The 24,255-nt window shown below is 43.8% G+C and overlaps 3 protein-coding genes across 6 annotated transcripts; 1 reads left to right on the top strand and 2 right to left on the bottom strand.

Moving 5' to 3' along the window:
- Nucleotides 1-238: 238 nt before the first annotated feature.
- LOC135564667 (transcription activator BRG1-like) lies at nt 239-12,610 on the bottom strand. 3 transcript variants are annotated; one of them, XM_065010213.1, is made up of 6 exons: nt 11,821-12,610; nt 7,150-7,389; nt 6,827-6,962; nt 5,051-5,470; nt 4,672-4,770; nt 239-4,395 (listed from the first exon to the last, which is right to left on the bottom strand). In XM_065010213.1, the coding sequence occupies exons 2-6, from the start codon at nt 7,345-7,347 to the stop codon at nt 3,362-3,364; spliced, it is 1,887 nt and encodes a 628-aa protein (XP_064866285.1). In that variant the 5' UTR covers nt 7,348-7,389; nt 11,821-12,610; the 3' UTR covers nt 239-3,361. The 3 variants fall into 3 exon arrangements, with proteins under 3 accessions (XP_064866285.1, XP_064866283.1, XP_064866284.1); XM_065010211.1 differs by lacking the exon at nt 11,821-12,610 and adding an exon at nt 11,054-11,789; XM_065010212.1 differs by lacking the exon at nt 11,821-12,610 and adding an exon at nt 10,317-11,040.
- Nucleotides 12,611-14,566: 1,956 nt separating this feature from the next.
- On the top strand, nt 14,567-17,705 carry LOC115110615 (galactose-3-O-sulfotransferase 2-like). Its single transcript, XM_029636426.2, has 3 exons — nt 14,567-14,778; nt 15,067-15,384; nt 15,582-17,705. Exons 1-3 carry the CDS (start codon nt 14,660-14,662, stop codon nt 16,483-16,485), a joined length of 1,341 nt encoding a protein of 446 aa, XP_029492286.2. The 5' UTR covers nt 14,567-14,659; the 3' UTR covers nt 16,486-17,705.
- On the bottom strand, nt 16,818-23,953 carry LOC115110613 (cysteine protease atg4da-like). Of its 2 annotated transcripts, none has more exons than XM_029636423.2 (11): nt 23,793-23,953; nt 20,872-21,112; nt 20,700-20,783; nt 20,396-20,569; nt 19,961-20,237; nt 19,798-19,865; nt 19,556-19,704; nt 19,372-19,450; nt 19,209-19,285; nt 18,813-18,932; nt 16,818-18,312 (listed from the first exon to the last, which is right to left on the bottom strand). In XM_029636423.2, the coding sequence occupies exons 2-11, from the start codon at nt 21,104-21,106 to the stop codon at nt 18,139-18,141; spliced, it is 1,437 nt and encodes a 478-aa protein (XP_029492283.2). In that variant the 5' UTR covers nt 21,107-21,112; nt 23,793-23,953; the 3' UTR covers nt 16,818-18,138. The 2 variants fall into 2 exon arrangements, with proteins under 2 accessions (XP_029492283.2, XP_029492284.2); XM_029636424.2 differs by having other exon boundaries at nt 19,994-20,237.
- Nucleotides 23,954-24,255: the final 302 nt, after the last annotated feature.

Below are 24,255 nucleotides of genomic sequence, written 5' to 3'. Positions count from 1 at the left end.
TCGTAACATGGTGTTTCTATGTTCACAGATTAAATTTCACGTTTGCATTTCACGCATGGCTTTTCTAACCATCCTAACAAATTTATGTATGGATTTTCTTACGATCCTAACGATACGTACGTTAAACCTTTTGGCAGCTATCTGGCTCCATAGAAAACCTGTGACATTTACCTGGATCTCACTCTGCAAGTAGCACTGCTGGGTAATTTGAAAAATCAGTTAATCAATCACTCAATAATACTCTTAAGCAAAAATGTTTATATTTAATTTACAATCTGTTGAAACTATGAGAATAGAAAGGTTCTGAACTTTTGTGAAACATCACAGTCCAGTTGAAAAATATATGGCAAATAGACATTAAAAAAGGATGGTGTTCAGAGATGGATGGGAGGGGTTGAGAGGAGCTGAAGGTTGGGACTAAAAATAAAAAAACAAGATAACGTAAAATGTACTGTGTCTGTAAAATGTAGAGGATATAGTATGTATAAACTGTAAGTAGAAGACTAAGTGTTGTCCATTAGTTTAATCCAATTAGGGGAGGGGTGGTAGGGTTATGGGAAAATAATAAACGGACAATATATAACAAATGTTTATATACATAAAACCTGTCAAAAGTTTACACACCTACTCATTCAAGGGTTTTTCTTTATTTGTACTATTCATTGTAGAATAATAGTGAAGACATCAAAACTATGAAATCATGCAGTAACCAAAAGTGTTAAACAAATCAAAATATGTAATATTTTTCAAAGTAGCCACCCTTTGCCTTGATGACAGCTTTACACACTCTTGGCATTCTCTCAACCAGCTTCATGAGGTAGTCACCTGGAATGCCTTTCCAACAGTCTAAGAAGTTCCCACATATGCTGAACACTTGTTGGCTGCTTATCTTCACTCTGCAGTCCAACTCATCCCAAACCATCTCAATAGGTTTGAGGTCGGGTGATTGTGGAGCCCAGGTCATCTGATGCAGCACTCCATCGCTCTCCTTCTTGGTCAAATAGACCTTACACAGCCTGAAGGTGTGTTGGTTCATTATCCTGTTGAAAAACAAATGATAGTCCCACTAAGCGCAAACCAGATGGAATGGCGTATCGCTGAAGAATGCTGTCGTAGCCATGCTGGTTAAGTGTGCCTTGAATTCTAAATAAATCAGTGTCACCAGCAAAGCACACCCACAACATCACCGCCTCCATGCTTCACAGTGGGAACCACACATGCAGATATCATCCGTTCACCTACTCTGCATCTCCCGAAGACACGGCGGTTGGAACCACAAATCTCAAATTTGGACTCATCAGACCAAAGGACAGATTTCCAAAGTCTAATATCCATTGCTTGTGTTTCTGGGCCCAAGCAAGTCGCTTCTTCTTATTGGTGTCTTTTAGTAGTGGTTTCTGTGCAGCAGTGTTGGGATGTCTGTTACTTGAACTCTGTGAAGCATTTATATGGGCTGCAATCATTTATATGGACACTGTGCTATCTAACCTCCAAACGAGCTTCAATGCCATACAACACTCCTTCCGTGGCCTCCAACTGCTCATAAACGCTAGTAAAACCAAATGCCTGCTTTTCAACCGTTCGCTGCCTGCACCCGCACGCCCGACTAGCATCACCACCCTGGATGGTTCCGACCTAGAATATGTGGACATCTACAAGTACCTAGGTGTCTGGCTAGACTGCAAACTCTCCTTTCAGACTCATATCAAACATCTCCAATCCAAAATCAAATCTAGTCGGCTTTCTATTCCGCAACAAAGCCTCCTTCACTCACGCCGCAAAACTTACCCTAGTAAAACTGACTATCCTACCGATCCTTAACTTCGGCGATGTCATCTACAAAATAGCTTCCAATACTCTACTCAGCAAACTAGATGCAGTTTATCACAGTGCCATCCGTTTTGTTACTAAAAGCACTTATACCACCCACCACTGCGACCTGTATGCTCTAGTCAGCTGGCCCTCGCTACATGTTCGTCGCCAGACCCACTGGCTCCAGGTCATCTACAAGTCTATGCTAGGTAAAGCTCCGCCTTATCTCAGTTCACTGGTCACGATGGTAACACCCACCCGTAGCATGCGCTCCAGCAGGTGTATCTCACTGATCATCCCTAAAGCTAAAACCTAATTTGGCCGCCTTTCCTTCCAGTTCTCTGCTGCCTGTGACTGGAACGAATTGCAAAAATCGCTAAAGTTGGAGACTTATCTCCCTCACCAACTTTAAACATCTGCTATCTGAGCAGCTAACCGATCGCTGCAGCTGTACATAGTCCATCGGTAAATAGCCCACCCAATTTACCTACCTCATCCCCATACTGTTTATTTGATTTACTTTTCTGCTCTTTTGCACACCAGTATCTCTACCTGCACATGTTCATCTGATCATTTATCACTCCAGTGTTAATCTGCTAAATTGTAATTATTCACTCCTATGGCCTATTTATTGCCTACCTCATGCCTTTTGCACACAATGTATATAGATTCTTTTTTTTCTACTATGTTATTGACTTGTTTATTGTTTACTCCATGTGTAACTCTGTTGTCTGTTCACACTGCTATGCTTTATCTTGGCCAGGTCGCAGTTGCAAATGAGAACATGTTCTCAACTAGCCTACCTGGTTAAATAAAGGTGAATTATTATTATTTTAAAATCTGAGGTGCAGTTAATTGCCGATTTTTGAGGCTGGTAACTGTAATGAATGTAAATATGAAAAGTAAATATGGTCTATCATTTCTCTTTGATTATTTGAGCTGTTCTTACCATAATATGGACTTGGTATTTTACCAAATAGGGCTATCTTCTGTATACCACCCCGACCTTGTCACAACACAACTGATTGGCTCAAGCGCATTAACTTTATCAAGGCACACTTGTTAATTGAAATGCATTTCAGGTGACTACCTCATGAAGCTGGTTGAGAGAATGCAAAGAGTGTGAAAAGCTGTCATCTACTTTGAAGAATCTCAAATATATTTTGATTGAACACTTTTTTGGTTACTACATGATTCCATGTGTTATTTCATAGTTTAAGTCTATACTATTATTCTACAATGTAGAAAATAGTACCTTTTTTTTTTTTACTCGAACAAGTAGGTGTCTAAACTTTTGACTGGTACTGTGTGTGTATGTGTATGTGTATATATATATATATACACACACACACACACACACACACACACACAACCCAAAAATATATGTGGGATTGGAAATTATGCAGATATTTACACTGATAGAAGCCACAATCTATCTGCAACATTTGAGCTGATCTAACCCCCCTGCCAATTGTGTAGACTACATGACCAAAAGTATGTGGACAAAAGTATCTGCCCTTTGAACATATCATTCCAAAAATCATGGTTATTAATATGGAGTTGGTCCCCCCTTTGCTGCTATAACAGCCTCAACTCTTCTAGGAAGGCTTTCCACTAGATGTTGGAACATTGCTGCGGGGACTTGCTTCCATTCAGCCATAAGAACATTAGTGAGGTCAGGCACTGATGTTGGGCGATTAGGCCTGGCTCGCAGTCTGCGTTCCAATTCATCCCAAAGGTGTTCGATGGGATTGAGGTCAGGGCTCTGTGCAGGCCAGTCAAGTTCTTCCACACCGATCTCGGTAAACCATTTCTGTATGGACCTCGCTTTGTGCATGGGGCCATTGTCATGCTGAAACAGGAAAGGGCCTTCCCCAAACTGTTGCCACAAAGTTGGAAGCACAGAATCGTCTAGAATGTCATTGTATGCTGTAGCGTTAAGATTTCCCTTCACTGGAACTAAGGGGCCTAACCCGAACCATGAAAAACATCCCCAGACCATTATTCCTCCTCCGCCAAACTTTACAGTTGGAACTATGCATTCAGTCAGGTAGCTTTCTCCTGGCATCCGCCAAAGCCAGATTCGTCCGTCGGACTGCCAGATGGTGAAGCGTGATTCATCACTCCAGAGAACGCGTTTCCACTGCTCCAGAGTCCAATGGCGGCGAGCTTTACACCACTCCAGCCGACGCTTGGCATTGCGCATGGTGATCTTAGGCTTGTGTGCGGCTGCTCGGCCATGGAAACCCATTTCATGAAGCTCCCGACGAACAGTTCTTGTGCTGACGTTGCTTCCAGAGGCAGTTTGAAACTCGGTAGTGAGTGTTGGAACGGAGGACAGATGATTTTTACTCGCTACGTGCCTCAGCACTCGAGCCTGCAGCCTGTACTCTCTCTCCTGGAGGATCTCTACTGGGTCCAGGCCACGGGGCTTCTGGATGGGCGTGATGCGGTTCTGTTTTTGGTGCAGCACCATGGGTGGGGGCTGGGGGGAGGGGGGAGCAGGGGAGGGTCTGCCAGTGGGCTGAGGGGGAATCAGCTTCTGGGGGGCACTGGATGGAGCAGCAGCATTCACCATGGGCCCTAGAATACATGGCATTGAAAGAGTTATTAGTTTCTACCATTGATTCCACAGTGTTTTGGTACAATTATTATCTGTTAAATATGCGTGTATTCCTTGTTTAGTTTTTTATTTAACTAGGCAAGTCAGTTAAGAACAAATTCTTACTTACTAACCTTGTGATAAGTCTGGTGAAATTATCAGCACAGGAAAGAGAAGAACATGGACTAAAAACACTACAGACTAGTGCCTTCTCACACACAGGTAAATCACTGCCCAGGGGTCAAGCTGAGGCTCACCTTCGGGCCATTGTTTAGGGGGTCCATTGGTGGGCTGGCCCTGCATACCAGGAGGAACACCTGAGGGTCCTGGAGGAGGCATGTTTGGGCCTACCATTCCTGCAAGATGACATTAGATATGATCAGACACTACCTGGGCATTCATGCCTACTGAAGTCTAGTTAACGTAGAAAATGGTGCCTGAACCGAGAGCATGTGTTTGTAGTTTCACCACCAAGGGTCGTTGTTAAGCATTCAAATTATTTATTTTCTTTGTTTGAGATGGACAGCATTTGTGTGTGATTGACTGTAATTATGTGCATTTGTGTGTCATTCATAGGGTTGCAAACCTCATTAACAGGCTGTGTAGCATAAACTTGCATGTGCCTACCCCACTCACCAAGTGGTCTGTTGTAGTTTGCTGGTGGCTGTCCAGGCCCCGCTCCAGGCCCAGAGGAAGGGGGCATGTTGGGCATCCCTGGCTGCTGCTGCATCCCTGGCATGGGCCTCTTACCCTGCACAGCCATCTGCAGGTGGTCTGGTAGGGGCTGGCTGTGAGCCAGCATCTTGTAGGCCATGATCTGGGCCCTGAGCTGGTGCAGCTGGTTTTGGTTGAAGGGGGTGGGTCCACCAGGCCCAACCCCGCCTGGCACAGAACCACCACTCAGGACACCACCGAGGCTCTGCTGGCCCATGGCCTGGGGGTCACCGCCCTCCATGGGGACACCTGGGCCAGAGGGCATCATGGGGCCGGGGGGAGGGCTGTTGGCTGGCACAGGGTTGGGAGAGTGCTCAGAACTCCCCAGTGGAGAGGGGTAGCCTGGGGAGGAGACAAAATCAAATCAAATGTATTTATATAGCCCTTCGTACATCAGCTGATATCTCAAAGTGCTGTACAGAAACCCAGCCTAAAACCCCAAACAGCAAGCAATGCAGGTGTAGAAGCACAGGTGAGAGAAGTCATCTTCCCTGGGAATGGTAGGGCATGGTGGCGAAATGGATGCTAACAGACCAGAAGAAATGTTAATCAAATCCAGACTGGTCTTATGATTATGAGCTGGACTGGCGATACAAACAATTTACAAATCAGTCTAACAGACATCAAATTAAATGTATTTATAAAGCCCTTCTTACATCAGCTGATATATTAAAGTGCTGTACAGAAACCCAGCCTAAAACCCCAAACAGTAAGCAATGCAGGTGTAGAAGCACGGTGGCTAGGAAAAACTCCCTAGAAAGGCCCAAACCTAGGAAGAAACCTAGAGAGGAACCAGGCTATGAGGGGTGGCCAGTCCTCTTCTGGCTGTGCCGGGTGGAGATTATAACAGAACATGGCCAAGATGTTCAAATGTTCATAAATGACCGGCATGGTCAAATAATAATAATCACAGTAGTTGTCGAGGGTGCCACAAGTCAGCACCTCAGGAGCACCAGTAAGCCAGTGACTCAGCCCCTGTAATAGGGTTAGAGGCATTCGTCACATGCACACATTACAGCTGAGTCTCGTTCTCTGTACATATTACCTCAATAGCCCCGCACATTGACTCTGTACCGGTACCCACTGTATATAGCCGCGCTATTTTTATTTATTGTTGCTCTTTATTATTTGTTCATTTTATCTCTTACTTTTATTTAAAAGGTATGGTCTTAACTGCCATGTTGGTTAAGCGCTTGTAAGTAAGAATTTCACTGCAAGGTCTACACTTGTTGTATTCGGCGCATGTGACGAATACAATTTGATTTGTCACCAGTCAATACAGGATAGAAGAGTCAACAGAAAAACACCCTCTCCTGTGTTACAGTATTTCAACAGCCCCTCTGTCCCTCTCTCCTTGGTGACTGAGTAGTTTTGTAGCAGACAGCTGCCACCAGCATTGTCTGAAAGGGGAAGCCTCATGCCCCGCCCCTCCACTGAGCGTCTGCTGCTCACGCTACCCAACAAAACGACAGAAGTGAATGAGGAGAAACTAGCTGGTTGAGTTGACAGTACAAGTGCACACAAGTCTACACGAGTTAGCATTCTCTTTTCGGGTAATCAGCTTTAAAAACATTTGTGCTTAAGTCTAAAATCATAAGCACCATATATTTAGATCATTAGCCTTTTGTGTAAAGCTCCTTCAATAACAGAGTCAATGTTTCCTCTATCCAATCTAATCAGTGCCCCATGGTATGGTACCTTGTGAATGTTGATCCATGGGGCTAGGAGGGGGTCCCATTCCAATGTGGCCTCCACCTAGTCTCATGCCCATGCTCTTCATTGGTCCATAGCGAGGGTCATCAGACATGCCCTTCTCATGCATGCCTTCCATAGGCTGGGAGAAGACAACACACATTAATACATTGACATAAGCATGTCCTACTTAGACAGCACATACATTTCTTATGTACAGTAAAGGATGAATAGATTAATGCAAAAAAAGTATCATAAAATGGTACCACAGACCATAGCAGACATTTAACATACATTACAGTTATGGATATGCCCATTTTCTGTCTTACTTTGTGCATCTGATGCATATTCTCCTGAGGATATACTGAGGGCCCCTGTTGTGGGTGAGAGTGTCCAGAGGCTGGGGGACCTGGGCTGGGTCCCATCATGCTATGAGCAGAGCCTGGGGAAAGGCTGGGGCCCCTCATGGCTCCTGGAGACGGGCCCGGCCGAGGTGTCCCTCCCATGGGGGGGTCCGGGGTGGACATTTCTCAAGTGAGTCTGAGAATGTGACAGCACCAAGATCCACTCTGCAGAGGACAAATGGCAGATGAGATACTGACCACTATTTACAACAAACCAACCCAGCAGTGGGGAGTAAAATGTACTGTGTACTAGTGATGGGGGGGGATTGATACCATTACATATCGGGATACTGTTGACGATATATTGTATCGTTTTGACAATATTGCATTAGTTGGCTGTACCTAGGGTTGCAAAGGGTTGGAAACTTTCCGGTAAATTTCCTGAATTTTTTCCTGGGAAGTTAAGCCCTGGAATTTGGGGAATTTTGCTTAAATTCATCAAAGAAGTTAGCTTACAACAGTGAACCTTTTTTTGTGGGATACATGGCAATTCTAGGTCTTGTGGCATATTTTGGATAACCTATCCCCAATTCAATGGAATTGCAACCCTCTGCATGCACAGTGCATTCTTCCATCACATGTACAGCTGATTCTCAAGATCTTGCACACTAATGAGATGCTATTCAGCCCACACTACTAAGGACTACATGCTTTCTGGTAAGTTTTGATTACAATATTGGGTGGGGTGAATATTTTTTTTGTTAACTAGGAAATTGTAGCCTACAGAAAAGTGTGTTTAAATTATTTCTAACTTGTTAACCATTTCTGCTAGTTAGTTTTTGCTACCATGTGGGATTTAGCTCGCTTGAGCTGTTAATTCACCTGTTTCCATACATGTTTCATTTTAAAACATATCTTACAAAAGGAGTTATTTAATCTAACTGCTTAACTATTTATCTTTACATTGTAAAGAATTTTAAATGTTTTTTTTAACTTTTTTTTCTTCTAATCTTTACAGGAAAATGCCATGGGCACAATCTGATGTGTGGAGACATTTCACTGCAGGTAACGTAGAAGGAAAAGTTGTGTACATTTGCAAATACCGTGCCAAATCATATGTGAAGACTGCAACACAGATGCAGAATCATCTGGCCAAGTGCATCTGGCCAACTGGTTCATCTCTGATGCTCACAGGCAATGTGTATTGAAAGAGATTTCTGAATGTTCTTCGCCCAGCATACACCCCTCCAACCAGACATGCTTTATCTACTCATTTGCTGGATGCAGAGTTCAACAGAGTTCAAATCCAGATCAATCAAAGCATAGAGAAAGCAGACTGTATTGCAATAATCTCTGATGGGTGGTTGAATGTTCGTGGCCAAGGAATAGTTAACTACATCATCTCCACCCCTCAACCAGTATTCTACAAGAGCAACAGACACAAGAGACAACAGATACACCAGTCTCTACATTGCAGATGAGCCGTCATCAATGACCTTGGACCACAGAAGGTATTTGCACTGGCGACAGACAATGCTGCAAACATGAAGGCTGCTTGGTCTAAAGTGGAGGAGTCCTACCCTCACATCACACCCATTGGCTGTGCTGCTCATGCATTGAATCTGCACCTCAAGGACATCATGGCACTGAAAACAATGGATACACTCTACAAGAGAGCCACGGAAATGGTTAGGTATGTGAAGGGTCATCAAGTTATAGCAGCAATCTACCTCACCAAGCAAAGTGAGAAGAATAAGAGCACCACATTGAAGCTGCCCAGCAACACCCGTTGGGGTGGTTTGTCATCATGTTGGACAGTCCTGGAGGGGAAGGTGTCTCTCCAAGAAATGGCCATATCATAGTCTGCCGATATGGACAGCCCCATCAAGAGGATCCTCCTGGATGATATATTTTGGGAGAGTGGTAAGCAGCCTGAAACATATAGGAGATTTGAGGGAGACAATGGTATCCTGTCTGATGTTCAGACTCTGCTTGCAGATGTAAGAGAAAAAATCCATACTGCCCTGCCCACTTCACTGTTGCTCCAAGCAGAGGAAACTGCAGTTCTAAAATACATCAAAAAGCATGAAGACTTCTGCCTGAGGCCCATACACGCCGCAGCGTACATGTATGCTGCCAAGAGCGTCTTGTCTGGTGCAGAGATCAACAAGGTATGTGGTGTCATCACTACCGTGTCTCACCACCTTGGCCTGGATGATGGCAAGGTTCTTGGCAGTCTGGCGAAGTACACTTCCAAGCAAGGGCTTTGGGATGGAGATGCAATATGGCAGTCGTGCCAACATATCTCATTAGCCACCTGGTGGAAGGGACTTTGTGGATCTGAGGCTCTTTCCCCTGTTGCCTCCATTATCCTCCAAATCCCACCAACAGCCGCTGCCTCAGAGCGCAACTGGTCCTTGTTTGGAAACACACACAACAAAGCACGCAACAGGCTGACCAATACATGGGTTAAAAAATTGGTGGACATCCAGGCAAATTTGAGGCTTTTTGAGCCTGACAATGAGCCATCCTCAACCAGGTTGGAAAGTGACAGTGAAGATGAGGCCTCAGAGTCTGATGATCAAGAGGTGGACATTGAGGAGGTCCAGGGAGAAGACATTGAAGCCTGAGAGGAAGACAACTAAAGCTTTAGTTTCATTTTAAAGATGTATGTTGAAAACGTTTTTGGGAGATGAGATGGATCATTGGGGATATTTTATTATTATTTATATTGGAAGGCTTGAATAATTTGTAATTAGGTCTACTTTTAAGGTAAACGGTTAATGTTTGTCTCCATATGATATGGTAAATATATCCAATGCAGAAAACATCTATTTTTAAATGGTATTAATATTCATTCCCAAGGAAAGTATCCACCTCTGAATATTCCCCATTATGTGCAACTTTAGACACACCTACTCATTCAAGGGTTTTTCTTTATTTTTTAAAAACTATTTTCTACATGGTAGAATAATAGTGAAGACATCAAAACTATGAATTAACACATATGGAATCATGTAATAACCCCAAAAAGTGTTAAACAAATCAGAATATATTTTATATTTGGGATTCTTCAAAGTAGCCACCCTTTGCCTTGACAGCTTTGCACGCTTGTCATTCTCTCAACCAAAATTCACCAACGCTACACATACCTTTCATGTCCTTCTGCACACATAGGAACCTCCATCCTACACTGCTGCCACATGACCATTAGCATGACACACCTGTAACGTTAACATCGTAATTTATTCGGTAGAAAAGCTCGTACAGGGATAACTGATATAAAATCACTTTGCCGGGCAAAGACTCAACATCAAAATAACACAACGACTCCTCTGTTTCTCCACTCAAGCCACACGGTCAGCGTCACACCAAACGAAGAGCATCACAAACACCGGGAATCTTCCCCTGGCTTCAGATGGTCCACTTTCACATTTACCGCTACCCCAATAATCACTCATTTTAATGGCGCCCTATGCTTGAGAGCAAAACAATACACATATCCTGACCCCAGACGTTTGACGCGAAGCGCCTGCTTCAATCTGGCCCAACACAGAAACACAAACAATCACAAGACCACTTCGGGTTTCCTTCACCGATTCCATACCACCCAACTCAATTTTCACCCACCCTGAAACCAAAAATGGATCCGCCAAAAGGCAAGGGTCCACTTTTCCCGTAATTTCACTCCTACGGTCACAGACTAATCTTTATCCTAACCCTCCGTGTAATCCTTTGGCTCCGAGAACTTCACACCTACCACCTCCGATACTTCGCCCTCATTCACTTTCATTTATCCTGTCTTCGATCCAGTGTACAGATCACACTTTCTACCATTCTTCAACAAACCATCTCCCTTTTCCTCCACTTTTGACCAATTCAAACTCACCTTCCTCTATTTTTCCTTCCATTCGTCCTCCGTAATCCAAGTATATATCTCCTGATAAATCTAGGACGCCATTCCCCGCTCGCCCCAGCCCTCTGCATCCAGATGCTACACACACTTCAAGTTTGATCACCCCAAACATTTCCCTCACCAAAAATAATGTTAACTCCTTATCGGTCATAACACTTTAAAAACGCAGCGCGTAAGGCACCTAATGTGGTGCATAACTTGACTAGAAAGCTATCTAGCAGCAAAACAACCTCCGTTCGCTCCGTTTACAACATAATAGCACGCTATATTTGTTTGAGGTCAGAATCCATTCACCCATGTGATGGGCTACATTTCAAACATTGTTTTCTACATAATAAATGCGAATAAACTGGAACACTGCCAGACAGTTGGCTAACGTTAGCTAATGGTATGGTCTCTGCTAGCCGAACATGCTGTCTTAACAAAATGTATGGTGTGAATGACGTTGTTTTGCTGACTTGAGAGATGCCGCAAGAGTAAAAAAATATATATATATATTTTCAGTTGATTGATCCAACCCGCATCCCGTACCCCGGCTCGAGTTAACTAGATACATTTACCAAAAACATGTATTAATTTCAGTCTGTCGCCACTGTCTGCAGAGACAGACGAGTAATGTCGGTCCTGACTACCGTTCTTTCCCAACCCAACGATAACCAAAAGTGAAATTACGTATCATTAATCTGAACAAGGATAACATCGACGAAGTATTGACAATAAAACACCTGAATCTGACTTACATTGAAATCACCCTTCGCGAGTAGGTCCTTTCGAAGTATGTCGACGTGGGGGATGGGTGTACAAATTATTATAGAACAGCATTATTACATGTAGTAAAATAAGATCATGAGGCATCATTGTTGATAGTAGTCATTGACAATAATAATAATAGCAATTGAGCTCTGTTTACATGCATTTTTCTATCTGAATAAAATGTGCAATGTCAAAAAAAACATTGACCGTTATCAACACTAGCAATATTGACTCGTTTAATAACCACAGCCAAAGGTGCTGTTTTGTAGATTGGCATATGTACCAGTCCGCTTTACAGTAAAACAAAATATGATGATACAGGTTATTGAAATGAAATGCATAGGGACTAGATAGAACCACGGAGAGAACTGGGTAGTGGTGGATAATCGACTCCAAAATAATCGATTCCTCAACTCCTTTGCCTGTCGACTCCCTTTCCTTGGTGTCAAGCTTCGACTCCTAAAATTCAGTATTTTTGCAATGGAGGAAACTATTTCCCGGAGAACACAAACTCGCATCTTTCACCGCAAATAAATAGCGGGGGGAGATGGGAGGGGCACAGCCAGGCATGTCCGCTAGCAGGCAGAACTGTGCATCGGTAATCAAAATATGTAGGCTATTGCAATGCTGTATTTCACAATTGCTTGCCTTGTAATGTCTCGCGCAAATTCACGAAGGTCAGGGCTATCAATGAGTAGGCTGAGTTATTCTACACGCAACAGACCGAAGACCAAACACACACTAGCGTTTTTCATAGCGAAGAGAAAGAGGAGCGGGCGAGGGAGAGAGAAGATATGGGCAGGCAGAAAGACTGTTAGACCATGCGCATAGGCTGTATCTTGGTCATCTGTATCTAGCTATGCCTCGTAAATTACCAAAAGTATATTAAAGTATATATTAGGCCGTCAGTGAGTATGGCTAAACTGATCTTCATAGTGCCAGTGAATTGAAGTTGAACATCGCCAAATGCATCAGTTAAATTAGGCCTACATGCGCAATAAAAATGATTGCCTATAGTTTATTTAATGAAACTCTGGCTGGCTTGCTCCCCAACCCTGTTCATGGAGAGTTCCTGTAGGGTTTTGCTCCAGATCCAGTTGTAGCCTAATTTGATTCCGTTTATCAAGCAGCTAATTATTGAATCAGATGCGCTAGATTAGGGTTAGAGAGCCCTGTCCTAGGTAATAGTTCGCAAAGCAGGATCCCCGCTGAACTTTATGTAAATGAGAAATTCACGTTCTCCCCCATATACACAAACAAACGTGTATATAGCGCTCAGCATCTGAAATCAGCAGGATGTGGGGCATTGTTATTAGGAAGGACGTCATGAATGGATCGCAAAAATAATGGTTATGATCACACTTCATCAATGTAAATATTATGGGGAGACCTATATTTTCGTCAACGCACATACTTGGATAATAATTACAAAACCAACGTCTTTAGTAATACCCGTCCGAATAGGGCTATAACATGTCAAATAATAGGCTTAACATCATCGAGTGCGCAGTATCATCCATCGCATGGGATCTGTGGAGGCTGCACACAGCATAAATATCACTGAAATATTATAGATGTAACTTCTTACACATCACCTTCTATAATCAAACAAAATAGTCATTTAATATTCAACTGGTAGGGATCATGCTCTTGCCAGTCCTCTGAATCGCAAATATAATCTTCCTAGTAGGACTGCAATAATGAGGTGGTGCGTACGTACATGTGTGTGCATCCTTTTCAGCGTGTTTTTGGAGTTGAGCAAGAGCCGAATAAGTGGCGACTCATTTCGACTCCGATCACAGGAGTCGGAGTCGACTCCAAAAATCCTGAAGTCGCGCACCACTGGAACCGCGTTCATCAAGATATTTTTTTTTACATTATTTGATTTGATTTAACCTTTAACTAGGCAAGTCAGTTAAGAACATATTCGTATTTACAATGACGTCTACCAAAAAGCCTCCTGCGGGGACGGGCCCTGGGATTAAAAATACAAAATAAATAAAATAAAGTCATGGCATTTCTATCTGCAACGTTTTTGTAATGAACATGGCCTCCTCACAGGAGGGTAAGGGTTACCCGTTTATCACCGGTTTTATTATGAGCCAATAGTATCTTGACATGTAGCATTTTAACCAATTGAATGATAATGCACATTAAGGGTCGATGAGGAAAGCAACGCCCCCTCCAATATCAGACCCGTCCCTTTCAATGAAAAGCACAGTCAATGTGTTTGCCACAGTCATATCACACACATTCATATCAGAAAATAGTGAAATACCATAAAAACAAGGGTGTCATTAACTTGTTTGTAGATGTGTAGGCTATTCTTAAAATACATTTTCATTGTTGCACACCTTGATTTAGGCCTAGGTGGTTTTACTATTCTTTGTGTTGGGGAATTTTGTGTTCTTATTTATTTTAATTGTATGTATTTATTTTCCTTAATGTCCTTGTCTCTTATCCAATTTAGCTTTTAGTATTTGGCATCCCTGATATACAAAAACAGTGATTGCTGCTCTTAACATGTGAATAAGGACATTAGCCTTGTCATATTGCAGTTGCACCTTACACAACAGCAGCAAAGCTTGAGAATAGACATTCTCAAATCTTATGTTAGTCAAAAACTCAATCATGGCTTCTTGGCTGGAGAGTTGCTGGCTGGCTGCGTGACGTCTCACTGAGCCAGCTTAGAGGGTGAGGTCAGGTCTGTCAGTTTCTTTAAGCTCCAGAACCCAGTCTCACCTTCAAAGTCCCAGAGCCCATTTTCCATGCTAGGAGGGAAGAAGGTTCCAGAGGAAAGTGTTTCGGGTGGGCCACAGAAAGGAGATGACCCTCCGCTGGTTGTCCACCCAACTTTGGAGACACCGTGTGATGGGTCTCCTGATGGCTTTGTGTGTCACCTTGTTTCTCATGCTCCTGGCTACTCAGTCATTGCAGCATCCAAGGTAAGGGACAGTCTGTCTCTCTCTTTCTCCCCACACCATTATGCACTGTCTGTAGCTGTAGGTGGTGGTAAAACTAATAGATTTAACTCAGTGGTTATTGTGAAAATGTACCAGAGAAACACTACATATATTTGCATAAATGCATTACAGATTAAAAAAACCTTTCAAATACAGAACTGATTAATGAGGAGTTTTTTGTCATGGCATACAGCTAAGCTACATAAGTCCTGTTGAGACTTTATTTACCTAGATGTCTGTTGAAATCCTCTCTCTTTCCTATGTCGAAAGCCACTATGGTGGGCACAAGGGCCATAAGGTGGAGGAGAAGGGAGCACTTTCCGACAATGCTCCTCCAAACACCCCCGTCCCATCCCACACTGCCCCTAACAGCAGGAAGGAGGTTCAGACACCCAATCTGCAGCATCAAAGAGATCCCAATGGGTACACCTTTATGAGGACAAGGAGGAGCCCTCCACCTGTAGCTTTCCTCAAAACACACAAGACTGGAAGCAGCACTGTCCAGAATCTGATGTTCCGCCTTGGGGAGAAGGAGAACCTCACTTTCGCCTTCCCCTATTACGCATACCAGTTCAGCTACCCAGATAGGTATGGGCACGACTACTATCTCCTGTAAGATACGGTTACCTCTATTCATCTGATGAGTAGATATGTTCTATTGCAATGTTCAGATGATCAAATATACTGTCAGGTCTCTGGTACATTTGGAGCCCCTCCATTTGGTGGATATTAACTGCAGATAACTTTCACTGCTTTAACATGTTTAACCTTCCTTATGGCTCCAGGTTCCGAGCAGACTTTGTAGATGAGCTGCCACCGGGTTCCTCTCAGTTCGACATGCTCTGCAGCCACATGCGGCTGGACCTGGGACAGCTGAAACAGGTGATGCCCAAGAACACTATCTACATCACCCTGCTGCGTGATCCTCTACATACCTTTGAGTCCGTTTTCAGCTACTACACTTCCACTGTACCTGCCTTCACTCTAGCCAAAAAGGCAGCTGACACAGCTAACAGGAAGTCAGCCCTCTCAGTCTTCCTGGAGGCCCCAGAGTCCTACTGGGACCCTACAGAACCTGGGAATGGCCTAGCCAGGAACCCTATGAGCTTTGACCTGGGCCTCAGCAGCCAAGAGTGGAACGCATCCTGGCCCATGGAGCTGACTCAGCTGGAGGAGGCCTTCCAGCTGGTAATGATTGCTGAGCACTTTGATGAGTCTCTGGTTCTCCTGGGGGCTCTGCTGCAGCTGGAGCCTGAGGAGCTGGCCTATGTGCACCTGAATGTCCGCGCCCCCTCGGACATCACCCCGATAGAGGACGACACCAAGGCCAGGCTCTGGAACAGTCTGGATGTGCTGCTCTACAACTTATTTCTGCAGGTGTTCTGGGAGAAAGCTGAGCAGTATGGCCTGGGGAGACTGAAAAGGGAGGTGAACCTACTGAGGGCCTCCACACAGAGGCTCAGACAGAAGTGTGTGGCCAGAGGAGGAGTGCCCCCTGGTGAGCTGGAGGACCTGGTCAGGCCCTGGCAGACCGACACAGTCACCATCCTGGGATACAAGGTACGAGGGAACCTGACTCTGCAGGAAGAGGGGCTCTGTGTGCGACTAGTGCTGCCTGAGCTACAGTACCACTCTCACCTGTATTTCCAGCAGTATGGCCATGACATGAGGTCCATACCTACAGACTAATGTGCAGCACTTTCCCTTTTAGATACTACACTGCTCAGAACTTCTGCTTTTGATGCATTTTTCCAATAAACCAGAAATACTAACATTGTTAGGTCTCTTTCCAAATGTATTATTAAATGTGGATCTTGTTAAAATACTATAACGACCTTAATTCAACTCCTAGAGACCTAACCAAGAGATGAAGCTAAAAGAGGCATAGTTCAGCCATAATCTGAGAGGAAGTGGCATAGCTTTCTACTAGAAGCTTGAGGACATTATTTTAGCTACAATCATTACATTTTTCAGTAAAATTTTAAGATTTTTTGGGGTGGGGAGAAAACTGAAGAGGGGTATCCAACAAATGTATTTATCAAGCCCTTTTTACATCAGCAGGTCACAAAGTGCTATACAGAAACCCTGCCTAAAACCCCAAATAACAAACAATGTAGAAGCACTGTAGGGTATCCGTTAAACATGTAATAAGTGGCTAAATAAGTGGCTTAGTGTTACACTGCTAGACCGAGATACAATCTTGGTCTAAGACCTGGGCTAATGTCGTGGATATAGAATAATGTATAGGGTTTGCAAACAACACAGACAGACAAAATAGAAAGAGAGCACCTTCCATTACCTTCCATTAACCCTGCCTAAAACCCCAAATAACAAACAATGTAGAAGCACTGCAGGGTATCCGTTAAAAATGTAATTCAAATTTGTATGGCCTAAACTAAAATCAGTCTGATAAAGTTGACTGAGTTACTGAGCTTTTATTGAGTGCATTGTGCCACTCATTTTCCATGTAAAAAATATTCATTCCGAAAACAGGGCAAATGCAACCCCATATTGCTCAGAATGTGCCTCTTCGTTGAAATTATTATTTTATACTCTCCCCACTCAACCACAGAAAACCAACACATCTCTAAGAAGACAAATTGATTCCTTCACCGGTTCCATGTGCACGTCACAAGGTCTAAGGAATCCAATTTCCTAATCCATTCACAGAGCAGACATCCTGTCACATGATGTCAAACAACAGCTCAGAGCCCAGATTGTCCAGCATTAGACTCAATACAAAGTAGTTCAACAAAAGGTTGTTGTGGAGAGGACTATGGGATGAGCAGCCTATCTACACAATAATGAAATGGGGTCAGTTAGTGTCTTTCAGACAGGCATAGAGTCACCCATGACTTCATGTAGAATAATAAACAATGAAGTTGAAGGCAGGTTATTTAACGTAAGAACCTCAAAACCATACTGATATCAAAACCTTAAAATTAAAAACAATTATACAAAAACCTTCATTTAAAAAATATTGTTACATTCATAAAAACACATCCCCTTAAATCAAATAATTAGCCCAAACTAATAAATACACAAGAATAGTGTCATTGGCCTGTTCTATTCAGCAACACCTCACCCAGCCTGGTTATTGCCTGTGGAGGTTGGGGATAAAGGCGAATGCTGGAGCATGTGCCCCGTCAGTAGCTGCCACTGATAAAGCTCAGTTCAGTAACTGTGTGTATGAGTTGGTATGTGAATTATGTTCCCTGCTGGCCACATTCAGTCAGTCTGTTCACAGCACCCGTCGCAGAGTTGCCAACAACCGGATGTTCCGGTTTTCAGGGATACAGCTAATTCAACCTAGCTTAGAACTTTTATACCTGCTACGTTAATTCACAATAACACAAACTCATCCATGCTGTTGCTGTTATTGGTCCTTCGCAGCCTCGCCTTGTCCTTGGTCAGGATGTGGGTGACAGAGTTTGGGGATGCATCACTCTCATCCTCATGTCCCTGACCCTCTGCAATGGTGAAGATGGGGTACTTTTCTGTTGATGATGAGAGAGCCTGGGGAAAAGAGATGAATGAGAGAACCATCTCTAGAAGAGCTCTTATTTTTCCCCTCATCTCAATTTAACCATTAACTGTATTACAGACATACTGTAAAAGCAATAATGTACTTGGCTCCTTGCAACTAAAACATGTTCTGCACCAGTTATATAGCATACTCTTCATATATGCATATTTGATCTCAAGAGTAAACAACAGCATCTTGTCCATGGTTCAAATTCATAGCCAGACATGGACACCACAAGTAAAATCAAGTTGGTCACATGCACAGGATACCAGGTGTAAACGGTACAGTGAAATGCATCCTTGCAAGCTTTCCTCAACAGTGCAATACCCATTTATAAAAAGAATACACAATAAGTAATAAAGTAGTAACAAAATAACAATTTTTATGTTTGGAATTTTTATGTTTGGAAATATATACACAAAAATAATATACAGTATAGCGTAGATAAATAGTAGCAGCAATAGTGCCTGTGTGTGTGCCCCCCACATACCGTGCTAACAGTTGAACACAGTAACTCAAATTCCTTCTGGCTCTTGGCATAGAAGCCTATAGTGCAGCTGGGATCCATGCGACTGAAGGAGATCTTCCTGGGACACTTACAGTGAAACGACTGCAGGGGGAGTGGAGAGGAGAAGAAGGCCCCATTAAGGCGAGAGATGGTGGCGTCAGGGTAGCCCAGTTTCTAGACCGAGATTTTATCTTGATTGTATCACGAAAGCGTGGCCAACAGGCACAGACAGGTTGGTAAATAAGTGGCTTAGTGTTACACTGCTAGACCGAGATACAATCTTGGTCTAAGACCTGGGCTAGTGTTGTAGATAGAATAATGTATAGGGTTTTCAAACAACACAGACAGCCAAAATAGAAAGAGAGCGCCTTCCATTACCTCTAAGGGGAAGTTATCCTGTGTGATATCTACTGTGGACTGGCTGTAGTGGGGGTCCAAGTACAGCAGCTGTTCGTCTAGCACAGGAGACATGAGCATGGTCAGAGTGAGGGTACAAGGAAGGTAAAATTACAGAATGACAACAGGAAGACCATACACCTACCTTGGTACCCAACGAAGAAGAGAGAGTGCTTGGGTTTGCCACCAATGATTCCAATGCAGCATTCTAACCTCAGGAGATTCTATGGAAATAAAAACAAGAATGATTTACCAATCTCTCACTGTGTTCTGTGGTTGTCAGTGTCTGTGTGCATGTCTCTAGCATGTTAATCTGACTTGACACATACTTTGACACATTTGATGTAGGTGGTGTTGAGGACTTCTCCTCCCAGGCGCACAGGGACCAGGATGATGACAGACTTCCAGGCTGGACTGGGTCCTGTGGAGCCCTCAGATAGAGGTCTCTTACACAGCCTCACCACATCATCTATGTACACTACACAGGGACCACATAATGATACCACCTATTACTATAGTCTGATGGGCACCCTGCCAAATAGTGAGAATTAAATAACAAAGGAACACTCACCAGTGCAGTCCTGTGCTACATACACTGTCAGATTGGACACCTCTGCTGATGCTGCGTCAACAGCCTTACTAAAACAAACAGACACCCCACATCACTAAGGGAAGATGTATTGTATGGAATGCAGATGGCTGGGAGGGGGCAGGTTTAGCTTCTAAGTTCTCACCGAAGAATGTGTGCTACGATGGAGGGGCCGTACCAGTCTCCTGCCTTCTTCCCTGCGCTTGTGCCCTGTTCCACCAGCTGGTGCAGCCCGAACGGGGCGATGGGATGGTCCCCAAACCAGGACACCACCCGTCTGTGAGTGACCTCAGTCCGGCTCTCCAGGAAGGACACTATGCTCTTCCTCCTTCCCTTCTTAGTCACCTCTGGACCCAAGGAGCAAGACTCCAGTACCTCCATGTCATCTTTGGACACATGGTTGGCAGAGAGCCAGGTCCAGCCTGGCAACAATAGAGAGACAAGGGACAAGGCTAAGCAGTGATAAACTGTAGTAGTGTGTTACTCAGGAGATACTTTGAGATGCTGCTGGAAACATGTACATGTATGTATGTATATATGTGTGTGTCTCCCACGTGCACAAGTGTGTTATGTCTTTTACCTGGCGGCAGCAGGTGTAGCAGCAGCCCCTGTGCCAGCAGCATCTGTCCACTGCGCAGCATGCAGCCCCACCCACTGTCTGTGGTCAGAGAGGAACCATCCAGCTGTGGGAAGCCCCGCCTGTACGTCAGCCACAGCAGAGTGGCAAAGGCCTGGCGAAAGCACTCCCTCTCCACTGACAAAACAAAGGACAGACACTGGTCTTGAATATAGAATTTTCTCAAATCCAGTTACATACCAGTTTACCATTAGGTGTGGGTCTTTTTAAAAGGGTGGAGTTACGCAACCAACAGAACATCTCTCACCTCCATGACTGAGCAGATAAGACTGTCCAAGCATGGTCAGAGGAGAGGTCTTGCTGAAGCGGGCCTTTGACTTGAACGACCAGCCTGGATGGGCGAAGGAAAACAAACTATAAAATGACAAGCAATAAGTGACTGGTCACTGTTAGGTCAAAACGGTTTTAGGCACACACACCATATTTGACATTGTTCCATGCCGACGCCATCTTGGACTTGAGTCTGCCTCTCTCCTCAGGTTCCTCTGGGTCATCCCGGCTCCCATCAGAGCCCTGGGTTCCCAGAGACATGGTGGAAAGGTGGAACCAATCATCTGGAGGGTCACCCTCAGGGCTCTGGCCCTCACAGGGAGAACTGGGGTTCATGACTACTGGGCTTGTCCAACTGTCTGGAGGTCGTTTCCTTATTGCCATATCAACCTGAGAGTGGACACACCATTGAGTATTCAGCTAAGAAGAAACCTTGATTACCATCAGGGACAAAGATCAGATGTAAGCTGAGAGATATTGGCTGCACAGAACATAGTAGTAGCGTATACTAAGTCTTCTCTCCAGGAAGTAGCTACAAACGTATGTTAAACTGCATCACATGTTAATAATTCCCCTCAGTGAGTTAGACTGAGGGCACGTGACTAGCTTGTGATGACAGTAGGAATTTCAGACATGGGTTTCTTTCAAATAGATAGACTAGAATGTTGTTGCTAGAAGATACCAACCCTACCAAAGGGCAGTTTTCCGGGAAAACTAGCAGTATTTCAATCTTCTCGATGCATCAATGTGGATAAAGCTAAAACTTGGAGTACAGTGACATCACCCATCCCTGCATTGAGGTATGTTTTCTGAGCCATTTCTCCAGCTAGCTCCACAGTGTTTTAATGTAATCATGATTGTGTTCTGACCCCAGTACAGCTCAGTTTAAACAATCGTAACGGTAGGGTCAGTATCTTCTGGAAAATAATTGTGATACAGCACTTTCTTTTCAGGAGATACTGAAAATGCAGTTACACACACAGTAGAGCTCCATCTGCCTTCACATGTAGCTAGTATCCAACTGTTTAATATACACTGAAAGATTTTATAGCTGGCTAGTCTACAGCGCATTCGGAAAGTATTCAGACCCCTCGACTTTTTCAACATTGTTACGTTACAGCCTTATTCTAAACTGGATTTAATACCCCCCCCCCCCCCCCCATATCATTCTAAACACAATAGCCTATAATGACAAACCAAAAACAGGTTGACATTTTTGCAAATATATATATATATATATACACACGAAATATCCCATTTACATAGGTATTCCCTTGACTTAGTACTTTGTTGAAGCACCTTTGGCAGAAATTAAAGCCTCAAGTCTTCTTGGGTGTGACACTACAAGCTTGGCAACCCTGTATTTGGGGAGTTTCTCCCATTCTTCTCTGCGGATCCTCTCAAGCTCTGTCAGCTTGGATGGGGAGCGTTGCTCCACAGCTATTTACTGGTCTCTCCAGAGATGTTCAAATCGGGTTCAAGTCTGGCCTCTGGCTGGGCCATTCAAGGACATTCATAGACTTGTCTCGAAGCCACTCCTGCATTGTCTTGGCTGTGTGCTTAGGGTCATTGTCCTGTTGGAAGGTGACCCTTCACCCCAGTCTGAGGGCCTGAGTGCTCTGGAGCAGGTTTTCATCAAGGATCTCTCTGTACTTTGCTCTGTTCATCTTTCCTTGATCCTGACTAGTCTCCCAGTCCCTGCCGCTGAAGAACACCCCCACAGCATGATGCTGCCACCACTATGCTTCACCGTAGGGATGGTTCCAGGTTTCCTCCAGACGTGACACTTGGCATTCAGGCCAAAGAGTTCAATCTTGTTTTCATCAGACCAGAGAATCCTTTGGATGCCTTTTGGCAAACTCCAACCGGGCTATCATGTGCCTTTTACTGAGGAGTGGCTCCGGTTTGGCCACTCTACCATAAAGGCCTGATTGGTGGAGTGCTGCAGAGATGGTTGTCCATCTGGAAGGTTCTCCCATCGCCACAGAAGAACTCTGGAGTTCTGTCAGAGTGACCATCAGGTTCTTGGTCACCACTCTAACCAAGGCCCTTCTCCCCCGATTGCTCAGTTTGGCCGGGCGGCCAGCTCTAGGAAGAGTCTTGTTGGTTCCAAACTTCTTCCATTTAAGAATGATGGAGGCCACTGTGTTCTCAGGGACCATCAATGCTACAGAAATGTTTTGGTAGCCTTCCCCAGATCTGTGCCTCAACACAATCCTGTCTCAGAGCTCTACGGACAACTCCTTCAACCTCATGGCTTGGTTTTTGACAAGTGTGTGCCTTCCCAAATCATCTCTATTTAAATTGATATTTACCAACAGGTGGACTCCAATCCAGTTGAAGAAACAGCTCAAGGATGATCAATGGAAGCAGGATGCACCTGAGCTCAATTTAGAGTCTCATAGTAAAGGGTCTGAATATTTATGTAAATAAGGTATTTTATTTGTAATACATTTGCAAACATTTCGAAAAACCTGTTTTCACTTTGTCATTATGTTGTATTGTGTGTAGATTGATGAGGAAGCTCATTTATTTAATCCATTTTAGAATAAGGCTGTAACGTAACAATATGTGGAAAACGTCAAGGGGTCTAAATACTCCCGAATACACTGTATATCAGTAACGTTAGCGAGCTAACAATCTGTGATACGTTGTGTGATAAGTCAGCACCTGAATTGTTTAACGTAAGTAATAATATTCGTGTTGACAACCAGCTAACATTACAGTGACACGCCTAGGGTTCAGGTAACTACATGTCTCAACATTACAGATGAATAGTTAACTTTTTTTCCAACACATTGGCAAGCACGTTGGTATTCATTTGTCATTGGCGAGCTTCTTGCCGGCTGAATGTGTTCTAACGTTGTATTGTAAAAAATATAGCTTTCAAATCTTAAGCGAACTCAAATGCAGGCTGAATGACTTGCTAGTGAGTGAGCTAATAACTAATTGACAGCGGGTTAACTAGCTAGCCAACGACATCCATATCTCTATTATATTCTGTAAACAAGCTAACATTAGCTGTTCTCTCCTGAGTTCTTTATAGTTGGTCGACAATTTGTCCTCTTACCTTTATTTACATATCTGTCATCTTGTATGTTTCACTTACAAACTAACGTTACTGTCAACAAAATAAGAGTCGGAATTGGAAATGCCTTTCAAGAACAAGTTATCCCATGATTAGCTAGCGGCCTGACTTCCTGTTTGTCTACTTGGGTATCGTGATTGGTCAATAAAGGACCAACGTTTCATTTACCCTATGCATTTACCCCCATTTATTTACTCCGTCCACAGCGGCGTGTTCTGCATGACGTAACGTTTTGGAAAGTTCATATATATATGCTACGTTAAAAAAACATGCCTCTCTGACGTATAGAATAAGGATTTATGTATTACTCTATTCATGAAACGTCTATCTGCAAGGTTGGGAAAAGTTTTGCTGAACGTGGCCCTGCTGTAGACCCCTCTGATATCCATTTAGAAGTTGTCTGTCAAAGTTATGTCTGACAACAAGAACACAAACAGGCACATTA

This window comes from Oncorhynchus nerka, linkage group LG26 (genome assembly GCF_034236695.1).
Source record: "Oncorhynchus nerka isolate Pitt River linkage group LG26, Oner_Uvic_2.0, whole genome shotgun sequence".
Classification (NCBI taxonomy): domain Eukaryota; kingdom Metazoa; phylum Chordata; class Actinopteri; order Salmoniformes; family Salmonidae; genus Oncorhynchus; species Oncorhynchus nerka.
This window is presented reverse-complemented; position numbering and strand designations above follow the sequence as displayed.

Bases quoted from the DNA above. Each gene is read 5' to 3' on its own strand.
- LOC135564667 (XM_065010213.1), bottom strand. From the start codon at position 7,347: ATGTCCACCCCGGACCCCCCCATGGGAGGGACACCTCGGCCGGGCCCG. The intron at 6,963-7,149 runs GTAAGACAGAAA...GTCTTCTCCCAG, and splicing joins ATATGCATCAGATGCACAAA to CCTATGGAAGGCATGCATGA. The intron at 4,396-4,671 runs GTGAGCCTCAGC...CATGTATTCTAG, and splicing joins CCCTAAACAATGGCCCGAAG to GGCCCATGGTGAATGCTGCT.
- LOC115110615 (XM_029636426.2), top strand. From the start codon at position 14,660: ATGACCCTCCGCTGGTTGTCCACCCAACTTTGGAGACACCGTGTGATG. The intron at 14,779-15,066 runs GTAAGGGACAGT...CTATGTCGAAAG, and splicing joins CAGTCATTGCAGCATCCAAG to CCACTATGGTGGGCACAAGG. The intron at 15,385-15,581 runs GTATGGGCACGA...TTATGGCTCCAG, and splicing joins CAGTTCAGCTACCCAGATAG to GTTCCGAGCAGACTTTGTAG.
- LOC115110613 (XM_029636423.2), bottom strand. From the start codon at position 21,106: ATGGCAATAAGGAAACGACCTCCAGACAGTTGGACAAGCCCAGTAGTC. The intron at 19,705-19,797 runs GTGAGTGTTCCT...GTCCCTGTGTAG, and splicing joins TGTAGCACAGGACTGCACTG to TGTACATAGATGATGTGGTG. The intron at 18,933-19,208 runs GTAATGGAAGGC...CTCCCCCTGCAG, and splicing joins AGGATAACTTCCCCTTAGAG to TCGTTTCACTGTAAGTGTCC.